Source organism: Onychostruthus taczanowskii, unplaced genomic scaffold, assembly GCF_017590055.1.
Source record: "Onychostruthus taczanowskii isolate IOZ18803 unplaced genomic scaffold, ASM1759005v1 scaffold10, whole genome shotgun sequence".
In the NCBI taxonomy this organism is placed as follows: Eukaryota; Metazoa; Chordata; class Aves; order Passeriformes; family Passeridae; genus Onychostruthus; species Onychostruthus taczanowskii.
In genome coordinates this window covers 4,836,232-4,855,993 of record NW_024496526.1, presented here as the reverse complement: position 1 = coordinate 4,855,993, position 19,762 = coordinate 4,836,232, and the positions used below count along the sequence as shown (strand labels likewise).

At 39.5% G+C, this 19,762-nt stretch overlaps 1 protein-coding gene across 1 annotated transcript in view; it reads left to right on the top strand.

Annotated features, from left to right (window-relative positions):
* Positions 1 to 19,762, top strand: part of CNTNAP5 (contactin associated protein family member 5) — a 197,340-nt gene that overhangs the window by 174,621 nt on the left and 2,957 nt on the right. The window contains exons 21-23 of the mRNA XM_041405185.1: positions 5,877 to 6,007; positions 7,518 to 7,602; positions 17,116 to 17,334. Of these exons, the coding sequence (XP_041261119.1) occupies positions 5,877 to 6,007; positions 7,518 to 7,602; positions 17,116 to 17,334 (435 nt within the window). The remainder of the gene's footprint in view (positions 1 to 5,876; positions 6,008 to 7,517; positions 7,603 to 17,115; positions 17,335 to 19,762) is intronic.

Here is a 19,762-nt window from a genome sequence, read left to right as displayed (position 1 = left end):
CCACACCCATGGGTTTGCCCTATTCCCATTTTAGACACAGCCACATCACCATGTACATGAACTGTTTTGTTCAGCTAAGAGGTCCCCTTAAAATCACTGTAATAAGCTCTGTGTTTAGGCCACTCAGTATGTGCATCATGAACTCTCTGGCTGTGGTCCTCTGGGTAATTTTTTAGACTTTTGCTATATTTTCTACCTTTGAAGCAGGAAGCATCTGCCCATTCCTTGTTAATTTCTGGTCAGTCTGTGTTCAGCCAACTGGCAGCTGGTGGGAATGAGATGTCTGTGAAGGTTAAACACATTTCTCAGTCACGTAAGGGAACCAGCTACATTTATTGATGTTTAAGTGACAATCTCAATCTGGGTCCAGCTGCCTGGCAGGATTGTAGAGTGAACTGAGGTCATGGGCCTCCAGATAGGCTCCTTTTGCTGTGTTTTTTTCTTAGTTGAAGAAATGCAGTGTGACGAGTAAGTGTTGTTTTTCTTTTTTTTTTTTTTTTTCGTAAATAGAGGATGGCCTGAATATGATCCTTGAGTCCTGAATGTCTCAAGCATTGAGTGAGAGGCATTCAAATAATCTCCTATTTTTATTTTATTTTTTTTTAATTACAGGAAGAGACTGTTAAAAATTGAGTGGTGGATTTTTCTTTTAAACCGTATGAAAGAGTCATGTCTAAGCAAGTGTAATGGCTGAGTAGTGATATCAGCAAACATGTTCAACAGTTTTTTTCTTTGTTTTTCCCATGCAAAACAAATAGCAAGAGCCACCCCCTAAATAAATGCAAGTACTTTCTTGGTTAAATGCCACTGGACACTGAAGAGATGGGCTCTGTTCTTAAAATCACCAGCAGCAGTTCCAATGGAGAGTAAATTTACTGAGTAAATATCCCTGGGGAGAAGCTGCTAATTAAGGAATATCTTTCTAAGCCAGCTGCTCCTAACTGGGAAAATGGTGGTCCATTTTTCAATATCTAGGCTATGAAGAGGGACACTGCCACACTGAAATTGTGCAAATTCCCAGAGATATATTTTGTGGTAGAGATGACTGAAAAGTGTCATGTGTTGTTCTGCAATCAGGAATGAGCAAACATTTATACCTCATGAGCTGCAAATGGCTTTTGAGCCAACACTTTAATTCTTTTTTTTCATAATTGCAACATCAGTAGCCTCACTAATATATTTCACCCTTTGTTTAATTTGTGCTTTCCTTAATTATTTGCTGTTTCAGCTACAGCTTGGGTGAGTCTGGAGAATGCATGTGGTGGTGTAGTAAAGTGTAGCAGTCCAACAAGGGTGGCTGCCAATTTGAAACAGCTGTAAGAAGTTTTGTTACTCCTAAACATTTTCTGGGTGACTCTGAGGCAGCAAGACATGCAGGGGTTGTCCAATCCCCTTTCATCTAATGCAGTGTTTCACTATTTCATACATACAGATTTTCCCCACATCAGAGTTGTCAGCTGCCCTGGTTTAAATGAGTAAATGATGTTACACTGTGGTGATAAATTTGTACGTTTTACATGTGCCACCCACATGTGCTCCCTGAATTAACCTCAGCTTCTCTGAGCAGAGCAAGATGTCTCACCAGCTGCTCCAGCCAGTTTAAGTCATTAAAAAGTGCTGTTGAAGTTGGTGAGAGTCTTTGGGTTCAATTTGGGCTCGTTTAAAACCGGTTTCCATAAATAAAGGTCCTGCAGAGAAGTCTCAGACTCACACAGATGCCATGCCCTTCCTTGCTGTTTGGTCCTTCATGATGAAATGATACAAGACCTGTGGTCCTGGTGACATTTGTGACAAGAATTTGACTTAAGAATGATGGATTTACAGACCAAATTCCTGATAATCCATTTCTCTCTTCTGCAAAGCTGCTTTAATGTTGTCGCAAAATCCTAGCACTGGCTGAGGTCTTTCAAACAAGGGAGTCTTTTCCTGAGCTGGAACACTCTGTGTAACATTTTCCCTTTTCTGAGTGATGATTTAAAAATGTGATTTTTAACACAAGCTTTGGCAGTCCAGAATTAATGTAAAGTTGGTGGGCATAGGCCGCAAAGCCAACAGATTATTTCTGACATTCCACTCAGATGCTGCTGTAGACAGAAGAAAGGCAGCTCTCCTGTTGACATGTTCAATCAGCACAGGTTTGCGACATGGAATATGTAACACCATGGCCATGCTATTTCTTCACATTGTGCAGTCTGAGAATATTTTTTTGTTCTTCAGACACTTTGAAATCTCTAACCAGTTTTGTATCCTTATTACCAGTAGACATAAGAGCTGCTACATCAGCTTATCCTCAGAAAAAAGAAGCACTTTGAAGGCACCATGCTGTTCCTGTAGCAGCCTGGAGGTTGGTTATACTGGCACTGATCATTAGTGTTCTTCTAGCAAGTACAAGTGCTGGCCTCCATCATCATTGAAAGAGTGTCCTGGGAGTGTTTTGTTTCAGAAAAGCCACCTCAGACTTAGTCACCAGCATGGGATGGCTTAAATCATGCCCTTTGGTCTCTGTTTCCCAGGACTTCCCTCTGCACAAGGGAACCCCCAGGAATCCTGTTAAAATGGCTCTTAGCTGTTTGATATCATCAGGGGGATGTCATTTAGCCCTACAGCCTTGGATTTTGGTGTTGCAGGTTGCAGACTGAGGACCACAATGTGCAGCCAGCCAGCTTTGACGCTGGCAGTGGTCTCATCCCAGCAGCATGGCAGCCCACATGGAATCATTTCCTCATGGAGTGCTGAAAAGAAGCCATGCTGTGCTCAGTAACGCTGTGGCTAAGCTGAGCCTGCCCCCCTCTCTGGCTGCTCTAGGGGCAGAATTCAAAGCTGAAGGGGATGGATAACTACAATAATCATGTGTGAATCTACTCTTACCTAATACTGCTGGGGTAATGGGCCCACTAAAATTTTCCAGCCTGAGGCCAAAAGAAGGATATCTTTCTTTTCCTTTCTCTCTCTCCCTTATTGACTTAACAATTGCTCCAGCAATTCAACTTACATTAGAGAAGGAACGCAACTGGTTGTGCATTGCTTGAGCATTATGACACTCCAGGTGTGCATGCTCAGACATGGAGAGCTGAAAAGAGGGTGACAGGCACGACTACAACAAGACTGACAGAAATTACACTGCTCATGATTAGTGTGAACCCCTATTGTGAGGCAAAAATGAAGCAAAGTAGAGAATAGGGAGAATAGAGCTGGTTTATGCACTGATTTCCATTTGCAGTTACTGACACTGGGCTGATGGGATGGAGAAAGTCAGTGGACCAGATAATCAAAATTCAGAGGACAAAATAAAATTCTTAATAATAATCCTAATTAACAATCCATTTATTTTGCTTGTCAAGTAATAAAATGGCAATTTAATCTGCCAGGAAAATTATTCTGTAATCTGAACACAGAAGTTCTAGTATTGAATGCAAGGCAAAATTAGCTCTCATCTACAATGATGAAAATTCAAAAGCACCTTGGTAGATAAGGTCATGTACTTCTGGGTTATATTAATACATATTTGACCCCAGGCAAAATGCCAACTTTAATTCAATAGTTTTGAAGAGCAGCTGTCCATAAAAAGAGTTGCCACTGGAACTCAAAGCAATTTGACAAAATAAAATTCCATTCACTGATCTCTTTACATGATTTAATGTGAAATTGCACCACTTTAGAAAGTAAGATCTGTTCTCAATGGATGCCAAGAGCCTCCTCCATTGTCTCCCAAAAAATGGAACAGATGGTTTCTGGTTTAAAATCGCTGCTTCTGTGACAAAGTCATTGGGTAAATCCCTGTTTGCTGCAGCTGAGAGCCTGGATATGTCATGCTGGCTTCCTTTGAACACAGATGTGCTGGTTGTTGTTGTTGATCACATGCATACACCTGCATACATAATTATAATCTTATACACATGTGTGTTCATAGCCTTCAAAAAGAGCAGAGAAGTTTTTTTCACATTTACAAACTAAGGTCACAGACCACACCCTGTTCCAATCTGTTTTACATCCCTTTCAAAGGCTCCAGGTAAGAGGCAGCCTATAAAGAGCTTCTGCTGAGACATGACTTTTAGTTTGGACCAGTCTGTTAGACTACCATATTTTAGTTCCAGCTTGCTCTGCATGGTCATCTTGGCTGTGGTGCACAGGGTCAGTCAACCTTTCTACTTTCTATCAGCTCTGCCACTGCCCACAGCAAATCTGAAGAACTTCCTTGCACTTGGACTTCTTTTCTCATGTATTTCTAAAGTGTTTCTAAGATGTTTACACTGTTAATCCCTGTTGATGCATCTTCCACTCAGTACCAGATAATGTGACGGTGATTTATGTTTGGACCTTTGAGTGTGGCAGTCATGATGATAGACAGCACCTCCCTGCCCTCAGTATGCAATGAGGGCTGGGAGCTGTTCACTGTGATTTGGGGCAGCTGAATTGGGACCTGTAATACCACACTGCATAATTTAGCAGTTTTTACTGACCTTAATGTCTTCACAAATTCCCCTCTAATGTCCATAGCTATGTGTGAGAATTTAAATGTCTTTTATCACCTTTTTTTTTATTTTCACTTCAAAATTTCTCCAGGTCCAGCAGACTTCTCAATCAGCTAAAAAGCCTTCATCCTAGCAGTTCATTCTCATTTTCCCTCTTGATTTTGAAAGCTTTTTTCTATCCTAGATAGTGTCCCAGAGAATGTCAGTGCTCATCTGGGACATACTGAATTTTGTAAAACTTTTTTTTTTTTAAAGTACAGCTCTTAGGAGGAAAACATCCTGGCAAGGGAAAAGGAGGGGGAATGATCTTAACTGGACTAGGGATTCCATCTTGAAAGACTGCCAGCTTCACTGTGAGGTGTGTAGAGGTGGAAAAATTCCTGACAATTTTCAGAACAGGAAATAAATGCAGGACCCTTTCTCAGGGTTGGGATGCTGTCAGCATTTATTTTCTCTTTGGAGACAGTTAAAAATAGCACGAGAAAAGCTTTTGAACTCTATAGTACTACAGTCCCATGAATTTTGGTTGCTGATGCATAAAAAGAGTTCAGAAATTTCGGATTTTTTTTTCTCTGCTACTTAATTCCCAGAAAAGTATGCTTGAAAGGATTTTACCAGAATAGATCCTTTTTCTTTTAGATTGTGCCATATGTAGCTCCATGTGTCTATGTATCTATATTATCTATATCTATCTATATCATCTGTACACATTCCCTGTAGTCATTTGTTGAAATATTAAAATTCATACAGAATTCCTCATTTCCTTGTGCATTTTGATTTGTTATGGTACTGTTATTTATCAGAAGCCACGACGCTATTTTGATAGCAAGATTGAATGAGATGTTTGGCATTCATTTTTATATGGATTGCATGAATTCCTTCAAAAATGTTAGAAGTAAAGGTACTTCTTTATTTCATATGATAATGTAAGTACAGACCTCTAACTGTTTGGAATTAAGTTATAATTCTTACAGTTGTCATGTGTCTTCCGTGTTGTCTGTTACATCTGGATGAAAGGAAATTATAAAAACCCAGCATTATTAGTTTAGCAGGGCAGAGCAAGCCCTGCATGCCCTCTGCTGGAAGTGATCCCTCGCAGGGATGATGTAGATCAGCTATGGCAGGGCTCAGTGCCTGACCTGCAGACAGACACACTCACCTTTGGTATACTTAGTTACTCATTAAGTTGTGTTTCCATAGCAGTTTCTTAACCCAGTAGGAAGAAAAGCTCCTCCAGTGCATTATTTTCTTCACACTTTTCATTACAGCTTGAATTCTTTTAACCTTCTTCTTGACTTATTAACCTTGTTACTCCATAGTAATACAAAGAAAATTAGTTATTTGTTGTGTAAAGTTATTGAGCTGACATAGGTTTTATATGTACAATTTTTCTCTGCTTTTAAGGAAGTTTACAGGTCCGATACAACCTGAGTAAGGATGGGCTCCTCATTTTCACCATTGCATCTGGAAATTTTGCCAACCGAGAGCTGCACCGTGTGAAGATTAACAGGGAGGGCAGAGAGCTCATCATTCAGGTATGCCATGGCTTGTGCTGAGTGTTAAATAACACCTCAGGCCACAGACACTGGCACAGGTTGCCCAGAGAAGTTGTGCATTCCCATCTCTGGAAGTGTTCAAGGCCAGGGTGGAGCTCTGAGCACCCTGCTCTAGCAGTGGGTGGTGTCCCTGTGCACAGCAAGAGGGCTGGAATGAGATGGGCTTTAAGGTCCCTTCCATCCAAGGTCCCTTCCATCCAAGGGATTCCGTCCCTTGGATGGAAGGGACCTTAAATTGCATGATTTAGGAATTCTGGGAATCAGACTTCCTGATCTCAGTGTCTGGTCACTGGCAGAAGAAAAAGGTTTCACACTGATTCAGCAGCAGAACAGCCCTGTAGCTTCAAGCAGAGCGTCATCTGGACCCTATTCAAAGAGTGCCAAACAGTGTTTTTTAACATTGAAAGATCTTCCCTTGCTTCTGACAAACTGTGAATTAGGAAACACCTTTGGCCAGACGTTCATCTGTACCACTGGAGTGGTTCTGGGGCTTAGGAATGTCTGTGTGATCTGTAGTCTCCATTGAAACACACAGTATGGATCATGGAAAAGCTGCAAAAGGGAGCAAAAAGCTGAGGAATTTAATTTCGGTTAGGGTATGTTTCCCAAGTAAGAATGTGACCCCAGCTGCCTTATCCTCTCACAGGAAAGGAAAAGCTGAGGGAATGCAGGGTGCAGTCACCATGTACATGGCAGTGCTCCATCCTAGAAACTAGAAGCAAGCCAGGCTGAGTGTGACAACCTCAGAGGGGCAAAACCTCTCCTCTGCCTGGTTCCCCTGCCTCAGCTGCTTTTCCAAGGCAGGGAGAAGAGGACCATCATGCTGCTCCTTCTTTTCTTCTAAAGCTAATTATTGCCATCCATATTGCAAAACAGGTTGGCTAGATCTGGGCAAAAATCATTTAACAAGGAAGGGTGGCAGAGTCTATAGAGAGGTGGTATCTTAAGGAATAGAATGAAAAGATAGAAACACACAGCACTGCATGTTTTTTTCCCCTACAGTTTCCATCTCTGGGTGGTAAAATCACACATCACACAATTACAGTGGGTAGGCCTCAATCTAAAAAGAAGGGTTATGCTAAAAGCCAGGGTTTTCCTCAAGTACCAGTCTTCTATTGTCTGCTGCTCTGTGGTTTTCTTCTGTGCAGAACTAATTCTTCACAATACATTTCTAGAGTGGCCTCCTTTGAGTGGATTTTGAAGTGACTAGACATGGATTTTGGGAAGGGGGATTTCAGGGTCAAACATTTTAAGCTTTTCTGCAGGGGAAGTTTCTTCAAAGTCCTTTATATTACTATTCTGGTATACCTTTCAGCTTCTCATGCTAAAATCAAAGCAGATCCACTTTGCTATCTTTAGAAACTGAATCACACTTGGGGGCAGAATTAACAGATTGGCCACTGAGAACATTCCCAGAAGTTTGCAGTACAATGAGATCTAGGGGTGTCCATGTACTGTTGTACTGAAGTAATTTTATTGACCTTTCCAGGTTGATCAAGTTCTCAAACTCAAACACAACTTTTCTGAGATTGATTTTAAGGCCATTAAGTCACTCACCTTGGGCAAGGTCACAGGTAGGTTTTACTAAATATACTCCTGATTCATGAGATGTTACAGTGCTGGAATTAGTCTGTGCTGTGTGTTGGGTTTTTGATAGAATTGGGGGGTTGTTTGGATGGTTTTTGCTGGAAGAGTTGGCCTGAGCATTCCAGTACTCTATTTATGTATCCCATCAATGCAAAACTTTGGCAGCTTTACTTGTTTGCATCGACAGCAATATTAAGTGCTCCGACTGCTCCCTCCAGTGAAGTGATTCATACAGCCTCTGTGGCTGCACAGGGCAGCATCTTAGCCTAATGATACCATTTTGCTGACTGCAGCTTCCTCGTCTCCAGCCATTTCTGTTTCCTAATGATAAGAACAGCACAATGGAGCCTTCATCCTCTCTGCCACTTTTTTCACTGCCAGTCTTTTTCCATTTGAATTCTGCAAGGAATATTGCATATAGCACTTAGACCACAATTCTGCATGTTCTGTACATGGACCTTCTTGATCTTTACTCCTCCACACTACAAAGCCATTACAAGACCAGGAAAACCCTGCCTGAAATTTGGAAAATGGAACTGCTCTTTTTTATTGTCAAGTATGTCATATTCTTTTATATAAGAGTCTTGTTCTTTCCCAGTAAGATTCTAAATACAGCCTTCTTTACAGACATTTCAGTCCTTTGTTCAAATTGGACCTCCATATCAAGCCTGACATCTGAGTCACCATTGCAATTTTATATGTTTCATTATTAGCACAGGAGCCTGTGGGACTGACAGCTAGACAGGCACTACAGACATCCCCTGGTGCCTGCTTCTGCAGTGTAACTCTGTAGAATGACAATAGTGCATTCTGCATCACCTTTAATTAAGTAGATTAAGAGCAGGACCTGATTATCCACTTAGTTATATATAATGTTGGTTTTTTTCAGAATGCAGCTGTCTTCCAAGCCTTTGTGGACAAGTTTGGGAACCTGACAGTTTTCAGCCCAATTCAGAGCTAAGCTGAAATTCCAACTTTGTCAATGTTTAGATGTAGTGCTGAAAATCTAAAAGAACCTCTACCTAGAACTCAAGCTATAGACACCAAATCAATAAAGCAAGGACTTTTTAGCCAGAAAGATGGAAGGTTGCACAAAGACCTTCAAAAATGTAGCCAGCAAGCTGACATGGTGCAGCTCAGCATTATGGAGAGAAACTAGATTTAGTCACAAAAATATGATTAACTTCACAAGTGCAAATTGTTGCAAAGCCAAAAAGCCCAGGTGTATCTCCAAAGGTCAGGAATTTAGTTCCACTGAACACCATTGACTTTTATCCTTCTTTTATTTCTCTCTTTCCCCAAAGCTTATTAGGGTTTTGTTTTGGTGTAGCAATAGTTCATATTCTGTAATGATACTAAAGCCATAAACTTGGCCATCCAGGTGGTGAAGTACTATTGCCATACTGGGAATGACACAATGCATCCCAGCAAGTTGCTTTAATTCCAGCCTAATTCTAATTCCAGTTTCTTTTTCATATGTTAAGTGAATTTCCACAAACTGTTTCTTGTATATTAGGATTTAATTTTCCAGGTTTTATCCCACAGCTGTAGCTATGCTGAGTAAGTCCTTGTGCCCTCAGAAAATCACAGACCTTCCTCAGTCCTCTCCCTCCAGGATAAACACTCCCAGCTCTATCAATTCTCTCTTCACAGGAGAGATGCTCTGGTCCCTAAATCATCTTTGCAGCCCTTCACTGAACCCACTCCAGTAAGTCCATGCTTCCCTCCCACTGGGAAGCTGTCTTTCTCTGCAAAGCTGCTCACCAGCTGCTCAGCCCCAAACCAGTGCTGCTGGGTGGGGTTCTTTCTAACCCAAGCGCAGATCTTCACATTTCCTTTGCTGAAATGCAGTGTTCTCGTTTTCTCATTCCACCAGCTTGTCAACATCCCTCTGAATGGTGACACAACCATCTGGTATACCAACTGCTCTCCACCATTTTTTATCTTCTCCAAACTTACTCAGGTTGCACACTACTCTATGATGGAAAGAAACAAAACCAAACCAGAAATTCCTACTGCTACAATGTTAAGAGTATTGCTTTGTTGTACAAAGAGGAGAGGTAGACATTGTCATTTGGGACTGTGGAACTTACATAAGTATGTTAAATCATTATCCTGTTGTATGGATAAAGTGTTGACTATAGCTTCTTTTAATGATGGCTCATCAGGTGAATACGGGTGACTTAAACCAGTATCTGCCAAGTTTTTACTTCTCATTGCTCATGCCCTCAGCAAAGCATAAACTTCAGAGGCATGTGATGCTTTGGAGTAGACCTAGACTTACTGTAGTGTTTATTTTGGATGCCACTGGGATTACACACCTAAAGGCATTCATTAGGAAATTTAAGCATCCACTGAAAGAGAACCATGCAAAAAACTCTCTGTTCTACATGTCCTACATATCCATACTATAATCTTCTGAAAATCTGTCTCTCTTCTTTCCTGTCACACCAGTGCTCATTTGTCTGCTCTAAAAGCCTGATCCTGGCTGCCTAATAAGATACCACCTTCTTTTTTGACTTCACCATTAATTTTCCACTGACTGGGAAATCTCAAAGAGGTCTTCCAGCAGGACATCATGAAAGCTTGAAAATCCTTCCTCCCCAGATTTTCTTACGATAGCCATTTCAGCACAGCTGGAACTTTTGAAAAGTGCACTTTTATAAAGTGACCATTTTTTTAAATAATAGTGTTTCCCCTGTTTCTACCCCTCCCCACTCCCAGCCCCATTATGCTTTCTTTAGCTACTTACACTCTAATATTTTTTTCTCCTTTTAAACTGGCTATGTTTTTTCCCATGGCTGCCTTATACCCAGCTGTGAATTCTGGGAAAAAAACCCTCTGTTTAGGCAGAGGAGTCTCACCTGGAATCCAAAACGTAGGGACAGTCACTCTGCCACAGACTACTTGAATGACCTTGGGTAAGCCATTTATGTGCAGATATAAAGGTAAGCAGGCATTTTATTCCCACTGGAACCAGTCTGAGCTTTACTATCTCCCTTCTCTATCAGTAAAGCATAGATAATAGAACAGCACTGTATCAGAGGGGTGCTGGGAGGATAAAAGCATTAAAGGCTGTGAGCTCTTCAGATACACAGTAATGGGACCATATAGCTGCCTTGGAAAGATCAATCTAAATATAAGTGTGGCTTTGAAGACAAGGGAGTAAAAGGAAGCATCATTCAAGTAGCCAGCCGACGTCTGTTGAATTCATCCTCACTGCACCCAACAGCAATAGAAAAATATTATTATCCTGTAGTTTGTTGTCATTTTTACTTCACAAATATAGAGTCAGGACACAAAAGGACCTATCCAAAGCTTATCGGTATCAATGGGAGTTTTTCCACGGACTTTACTGAGCACTGGATTCAGGCCCCAAGTGGGTCATACAGTTTATGGCAAAGCCTCAGTGAAATTTTAACCAGAGTCCCAGTTCATTTACTTTAAGTGCTCCTTGCAGAGATCATACTGCTGTATTTAACCACATGAACATTCTGACCTAACTGTGAGGCTGGCTCTGCTTTGAACAAGGGATTGAACTGCATGACCTTCAGAGGTGTCTTTGAAATTAAATTATTTCGTAATTCTCTGATCTCAGAGACACATTTGCATGTGTTTAGGTGTTGTCTACAAAAAGCTGCTATCCCAGTGCAAAATATAATTTATTTGTTTGTGGGTTTACTTTAATAAATCCTTGAAAACTTTTTACTGTGCCCCAACATGTCTAAATTTTTCACCATTATTGTCCCTGGGAAAAATGATCTCTGATGCAGAGAAGTGAATTTCATTGTTTGTGTATTTGTGTCTGAGCAATTTAATATTGTAGTTGTGTAGAAATACCAGAGTAAAAAGGTAGCACTGAAAGGATTCAAAAGGATTTTGAAGAAAAAGGTTGCAAGTATTTCTTTAGAACCTATTAGTGTTGAGCTAATTTATTTGTGTCTTCAAAGTGATCAATTAGCAGACCTTCCCACACTGGTAACATAAATGATTGTGTATTCTGGCACAGGAAGATGATATTTTTTATCTCTAAAAGCCTGAGCTAAAACACACTCAAGTTTCCACTGAGTCATTCAGGTTTGATATAAAGTGTACATAAAAGAAAGTTTATCTGGAAAGTGATTTTATTAAAATCATTATGTAGGTGCAGTACAATTCTTATGATTTCTACAATAGCTTTTCTTATTAAAAGTTCATGAGGAGAAAATGGAATCTGTACACTGAAGAGATCACAGAACAGTTCATCCAAGAATATTATATAGGGGTAGATGATAATGGGATAATTAAATCACAAGGGGTAAATTGCCATTAACTCTGAAATACAAAAGTTGCCTTCAATAAGTACCTCCTTTTAGAGACTTTCTATGAAAAATGCTTAAGTCCGTTGTTTTTTTTTTTTTTTTTTTTTTGGAAAGACATTCCTGGTTTTAAGCTTACCAGATCACAATTTACAGTTTAAACGAGACAACAATGTGTGCAAGAGATGTTGGCTGGACTCTTCTGGTGACTGCAAAGCTCATTTCTTTGCTTCAGACTCTTCTTGCCCTAAATACCTACTTCTTAGACCATATTGTGAACAAAAATCTCTTAGGTGAATTTTAGGGTGCCTTTAAAAGTCATGGGTTTTCCTCCTAGTAGCATAGTAAAGCATTAAGGAAAATGGAAATTACTACATAAGATAAAAGACCAAGATGGCAAGCACCTAAATTAAGCAAATTTTGGCTACCCCAGGCAGTCCAAGCAATCCAAGGTCTAAGCCAATGCCATCAAGTCTCTATGGAAAAGAGACCAGATCTATTCCAACATTTTCCCCAGCAATATCAATTACCCTATGATCATAACACCATGCTTAAATGCCTGTTTTCTTGATGACAGTGCTGCCTAAATAGGAGTCCAAGGTCATCTGCTTCTACCCAGAAATTTTATTTTTAGACTGAATTCTTGCTACTTGAGTTGATTTTAGCTGTCTGCTTCTGGGACAAGCATATATTGTACATCAATATATGCTTTTGTACATAATCTCTCCATCTTCTTGCATATTTTCTTCTTTTTATACATTATAAATTATAGATTATAGATTTTCAGCCCGTGCAGAATCACATAGGACTGGTTGTGTTGTGACAGATTAGGATTCACATGTCAAATAAGACATGTTAACAAATTTCACATTGCAACTCCAAGTGCCTCATTTTCAATGATAAGCTGTCTTTGAGAAAACTTAATAAATGCACGCCTTAAATTATCTCTGCAAAGCCTAATGAAACAAAAATCCCTAAATGTTACACTTGGCACAAAGTGTTCAATTGCAACAAAACAAATCCAGGCTCATTGAGCAAGTTTGGGCATTCTGTTCATTCCTGTGGAGACTCGTGAGAAGAAGTGCCTTTATGTTGCTCTTGCTGCTCATTGCTTTTTCAGAAGTGCTTAGGAGAGGCATTGAATGTCTGAAGCCTGTCCCCTGTTCAAATTCATCCTTTCATTAAGCAAGAGTCAAAGTGGTTGACCTCAGCTGTAACCAGGAGAAACTTCTGTGGTTTTCATTCCACTGTCTTTGTGGCAGACTCACACTAGGAAATGAGATTATTCCAAAGTTATATTTTTGGGTTCCAGGCTAACCCAAGAATTCTGCCCTTTCTAACTGGATAATTAATGTCAGCAGTGTTTACTGAGGTTGTTGATGGGCACAGCAGCACATTTTTCAAGGTACCTGCACAGTGCATTGTAGTCAGCTCTTCTGAGACAGGTGCAGTGTGTGGACACTACAAGTGTCTTTTACCTCAAGGTCGTGACTTCAAATCTGGTAACAATGTCCAAGAAGTAACCTTGCCAGTCCTGTTCACACCTTGGCAAAATGAGTTTTAAGTTTCTGAGTGATATGAAAATAATGTTTATAAGGAAATAAAAAATGCTGAAAAATGTTTATGTTATGTTAATGTACACATTGATACCTTTAGAAAAAGGGTGTTTTACCCACTCTCCCTGCACAAAAATAACACTTTTGATTTGTGTTTGATTCCAATTACCTATTCTACTTGTTATCATTTACTATGTCAATTTGCTGTTTCATTACTGAGCAGATTGATGCTTGGTCCTAGAGAATTCTCATGGAATTCTATTAACGATGAAAATTAATGCCCATTACTGAGATATGAAGACTCATGCTTTATCTAAAATCTTAAAACAAATGTGTTGTATGTGGCAGAGGTGTATAATGAAACAGCAGGGGAACAGGATGTCTGATTTTCTCAATAGGAATCAATCAGCACATAAGTTATGTTGATACCTATAATATAGATACAACCTATAAAGTTTAAAAAATACAACCACATGTTAGACTTAATCCTCATTATCGTGGAAAGCCATTGTAAATACATGGAAAACAAACATAAATCTTGCTGAGCTGTGACATTGCAGACAGCTTCAGCTACAGGACCCAACAAGAAGCCAGGCCAACTTATGCACAACTCAACAGATAAAGCTTAAAAATTACTTCCTAATACAGGGGTAAACTTAATTTGTGGAGAAAGAGCAGTTAAATTACTAAAAGCTAAAAAAGATTGCCCTCTTATTCTCCATGTAGAAATTACCCAAAATAATTTATTCTCCAATGCTGAGAACAGAAATGAAATGCTAAAATGTCAGAAGATCAAACCAAGCCATCAGCAGCAATTCAGTGTGATTTTCCAGACCAGTGAAATGCGTGGAAATATTCCCAGCACTGCCAGGTCAGAGGAAGGCCACTGAAGTTTCTTATGACCTTGGCTGCAGCACAGACCACAGAACCTCACCGAGTTGCTTTTCTCACTGAGCACTGTGTTGTGTAGTGAAAACACCTTTTGGAAAAACATTTTATTGTCATGCAAAACCTCCAAAGGACAGAGTGTCTTTTCATAAGCCTTTCATAGAGCCAACCATGTCATAATCACAGATTTACATTATCCTCTCAAGAATTCAGAGGGCAGCACAAGTTGTTCACAACCAAATTGTGCAGCTTTCTTGTTGAGAACAGTGAAAGCCCTCTTTTCTGACAGACATTGGGCACACACCAAAATAAAGCTGTATCTGTGCGTGTGGAATTTTTACCAGAGGACTCCGGGGTTGTTTTTGGTTTGTTCTTTTCATTTCTTTTTTTTTTTTTTTTTTCCAAATTTCAAAGTCATTCAACAACAAATCTCCGAGTTCTCATTGATGCAAAGCTTACTTTGACAAAATGTTCTTGGAATTGGCCCTTGATGTGACTCTTAAAAATGCCTGCAAAAGTACTGAATCTCAGACTTTTCAAACTACTGTACCATGAGAGAGGAACACATCTTTTCTTTAGGCTTTACGTTTTGCACATTGGGGTAGAACAGAGCAACTTAGATTGCCTGGTTATAAAAGATAGCAACCAATTCACCTTTTGTGTCAGAGCTAAGAAAACAATAAAGGCTGAGGGTAGGAATGTTTACAAAGGGTTTTATAAATTCAACAAAGATGGCAAATACGGTAAATCCATCTTTTAGTATATACAAACCTTGCAGGAACTTGGAAGCAATCCTTTGTCTGTTTTATAACATCTCAGCCAAAATCTCATTAAAAATCTGAATGCAGTCAATTCCTACATACTTTCAGAAGAGCAAATGTGAACTTCTGCAAGATTGCAGGTTTTCCAGGGACAAAGCCTCAGTGTTTCCTTTCCCATCTTGCAGCTCAGAAGCTGTGCCCCTGACAGCTCTGCAAACTGAGCATTTCTCCTGTAAGGCCCTTGGGAGAGCAAGCTGGTACTGTCCCTTGCTTTGCTGAGAAACAGCCGCACTCTTCTGGGTTATCCTTGCACAGACACTCAAACATAATTAGAAATCTTTCTCAGCTAATTCCCTCTGGCTGCATGGCATAACAGCCACAGATCTTGAGCACAAAAATAATGTGTGATTTGGGCTGGCTTTGTGATTTCTCTGTATTTTCTCATTAAAAAAAAAAAAACAAAAAAAACACCAAGTTTATATTATTAAAATAGCAATTTCAGCTTTGAAAGAAGGCCTTTTTTTCCCCATAAATCCTGACCACTTGTAGAACCATTGTATTTGAATAATAATGGAAAAATTGGACCTTATTTTAAAATTTAGCATCTTATTCTTTCAAGATTTGAAAACAAAACTTGAAAAGCTAGGAACCCTTATTTCACAATGCCATTGGAAGTATTCCCAAAACTTTCAATGCTAGAAGTTTGTTGGTTTTTTTCTCCATTAGCAAGAATTTTTTAAGACTTTGAATAAGTTTTTATACTGTATCTGTGTGCATTTGTAGGCTTTTTCTTGTTTGATTGACTTAGATATAAAGCGCATCATGTTTGAAGACCTCTGAGCAGCATGAATTTCAATTTCTGGAAAGTAAATAATGTGAGTTTGGAGAAAATAGAAAATGGCTTCACTGTCCTTCCCTGACTTTCCCAAACAATCTTTGATATTAAAACTTTGATATAAAAACTTTTGGAAGTAAATTTTTTTACTGTGAAGGTGGAACATTGGAACAGGCAGCCCAAAGAAGCTCTGGATTCTCATCCCTGGAAGTGCTCAAGGCCAGCTTGGATGGGGCCCTGAGCAGCCAGGTCTACTGAGAGGTGTGCCTGCCCATGGCAGGGGATTGGAATGAGATGATCTTTAAGGTGGCTTCCAAACTAAACCTTTCTATGATTATATAAAAACAACCTTCCCTTTGATTGCTTTCTCTTTGTAAAATTTAACTGACCACATACCAACAGATAAGTTGTTTTTGTCCTATTTTATCTACAGGCTGGAAAATAACACAATGATATTTGTTTTAGTTTTGATTTAGATAAGAAAAGGTGCAGTTTTAGTTTTTATTTTACTAGTGAAATAGGGCTAGTAGAGTGAGAGCCTGCCTAATAACTAGGAAGATTCTTAGGAATTCTGATATTAAAAAAACAGTAACATGAAGAGGTGCCTCAGAAAAGTTGAATAATAAACTCTTAAAGGATGGGAAGCTGAGGTAAAAAGCCATTCAGCAACAGGCCACATAAAGCATTTTAGGACAGAAAATAGAGAGCAGGGTCTTTCATCCAAAGAGTGGATGAGGCAGAATGCCTTGAAGGTATGATCCATACATGTACAACTGACGCTGTTAGCAGAAGAAAAAAAAAAGTCAGAGTATCAGCCTCACAATTCTATGGTATTTAGTTGCTATTTTACTTAGTATTATTATTTTTTTTGTTGCTATTGTTGTGGTTAGTAGATATTGTCCATTAATAGAGAAAATGGATGAGGAAAAAAGTGCAGTGCAGGCTTTTATATGCAAGACAATTCAAGGTAAGTAGCATAATAAAGAAAGGACTTTGGTAACCTCATGGGTGAGGCCAGGGAGGACTTGTAGGCTGATGAAGGAGAACCTGAACAGTTGAAATTTGATAGTAGATGTAAAAGGGGTGGGTAAGGCAAAAGAGGATTCATTTTCTTAATGCCTTCCTAAAACAATTGCCAGTGTGTTTTTCTGTTGCACTGCAGACAGTTTGTCCCTGGACCCTGAAGTCTCCAAGGCAAATGCCTATGGTTTCACTGGCTGCCTGTCCTCTGTTCAGTACAACCACATCTCTCCCCTGAAGGCTGCCTTACGCCATCCCAGCGTTGCTCCCGTGACTGTCCAAGGTTCCTTGACAGAATCCAACTGTGCATCCATGATGGAAGCTGACGTGAACACAGCAACCACAATATATTCCTCATCAGGTATGTCCTGCTGGGAGGGAATTGGGGAGTTTAAAGGACAGTGTAGAGGGAGGTTTCCTTCCTTGTTGCTGTAACGCAATTTGTGATAGTATGAATAGTGGAACTGGGAAGTTCCCTTTTCTCTCAGAATCAGCAGTGTTGAGGATGAGCATCAGGATTAGTCAAGATCCCTTTAAAAGTCATTGTTCTGAAAAATGTTTTCAGGCTAAGTCTCTGGATTGCCTAAAACATGTCTGTCTAGAACAAACAAAAAAAGTCCCTAAGCTGTAATGGAAAAGCTTTGAAAGTTTGGTTATGCACCTGATTTGTCATTCCTATCCACTCCAGATAATTCTAGTGCTGCAGATCTCAAAGGAGATGTTACACAGATTCTGTATTCTAGTAGTGATAAAGCAATAGAAGTCATATAAAAAAAAACAATTCAAATTTTTCCTGCCCTAACAGAAATGAGCAAAAACTCTTGTACAAACCCCTTGGCATGTGTGACTTCCACTGAATGCTTGTACTTCATTCTCTTAGACTAAAGAGAGGGAGCACTACTTGAGCAGTACCAGCAAGATGATCCCCATCATTTTTGTATCTTCTGCAATCCTGAAGCTGTCCTCTGGGAATCTGAAGTATTTTGCATATGTGAATTTGTATGCAGAGTAGGAAGCTGAGAGCAGCTGGAAGTGTTGTCACCATGAACAGGGACTATCAAATTGCTGCTTTATTCACCAGTGGATGTGGCAGAATTCTTAATGACCAGAAAAGGGTACAAATTAAAGGCTAATCTTTGCCCTTTGACCTATAAAGCCACTTTCTCCTTTTTGATAACTAATAAAACTCTGGTTTAGATCATGTATACAATTCCTTTCACATTTGTACTTACATCAAATCCCCATTTCCTGCAGTTTCTGCCTAAGATGTTCACCAGAAAACAAATGACGCTATTAGCATTCTGCATAGGAAAAAGGCTGCTGATTACTCTGGAGAGTGGCTGCCAGTGTGCCTGTGCTCCTCCCCAGCCCCCCACTTCCCTCTCACTGCCTCCAGTTGTCTGAGGTGTCTGCTCTGATGCACAGACAAATGTGTCTTGTGAGTCCTGAATGGGCAATGATACTGAAAATATGAACTCTTTGCCCTGTGATCTGTCACCTCAATGATACAATTTTTCTAAGGAGTTTAGAGAGCAGTAAAACCTGAGGCTCAGAACTTCAAGGTAGAACACAGAGCAGAGTGTAGCATTTGAACTTAAATATTTAAAGCATACAATTAGTTGCACTCTATTGTTAAGGTTAAGCACTGTTGCATCAGAAATGCAGAATTATTATAAAAACTCAGGCCTGTCTTGTTACTCTGTGCTCTAAAATATGATTTCCTCTCAATGTGATGAATTATCTGACATTCCAGTCTCACTATTCACACTGGATTTGATTAAAGCCTGAATAAGATCTTTAGAACAAGTGAGCTCTGAAGACTTTATGTCTTTATATGCTAAAGTAAAAGCAATGGGTGGTTGATTATTGTTTAAAAAAAATTCCAATTTGTAGCAAATTATAATTTATATAGATGTACTTGAGCATTACATTTTTATATGCAAAGGACACATTTTAAGAAATAAAAAGAAAACAGAGTCAAGGATTAACTTTCAAATTTAGTGCTTATATCTCAATTCATCACTTCCAATTTCTCATTATTGAATGTCTGAGAAGAAAAAAAAGAACTTCAAAGGAGGCTGTACATGTCTGTGTCGATATTCTAATGTGCAGATACAACAAAAAATCCCACTAGGAAAGCTCTTAAAGTGTGTGAAAAAAGCCTTCTACATTTGTAACTTGAAAACAATTGAAGCTGTTTCCATCAGAAAGGAATACTTGCATTCAAATAAGTTTCCTCGCAGACAGATATGGAATAAAATCCATTCACACAGTTATCTGAACACAGTTCTGATGAGGAAGCACAAAATGAGAGGTGACTTACTGCGGTTTTGATATTTAACAAAGATCTGCAGATCACCTTCTTCCTTGCTGAGGCACATGCAAAGATCTTGTTATTTTGAACTGTGTATTGATGGTATAGAGATAATAGACTTTTCCTGTGGTATTTTTTCTTAATATTAAACTGCTGTAAACAGCTGTGTGAATGGTGGAGTCTTGAGCTGTCTGTCATCTGAGAGCAGCTCTTCAAGCATTTAAAGTAAAAAAAGTCAGATACTTCCATAAGTCTGGAACTACACAGAAAAGATTTGCTTCTGAAAGGCACCTTAAACAGTGAAGTTTTGTCTCACTGTGCTAATTGTGCTGAAGCTGGTATTTCCAAACGAGCTCTGAGTGGCTAGGGATGTGCCAGAACTGACTTGGCTGTAGCAACTATGAGATGGTGAAGTTGAGGATCCTCAGAGGAAGGAAACTCAGAGGAAGGAAAAAAGGCAGAAATGCATGACTGC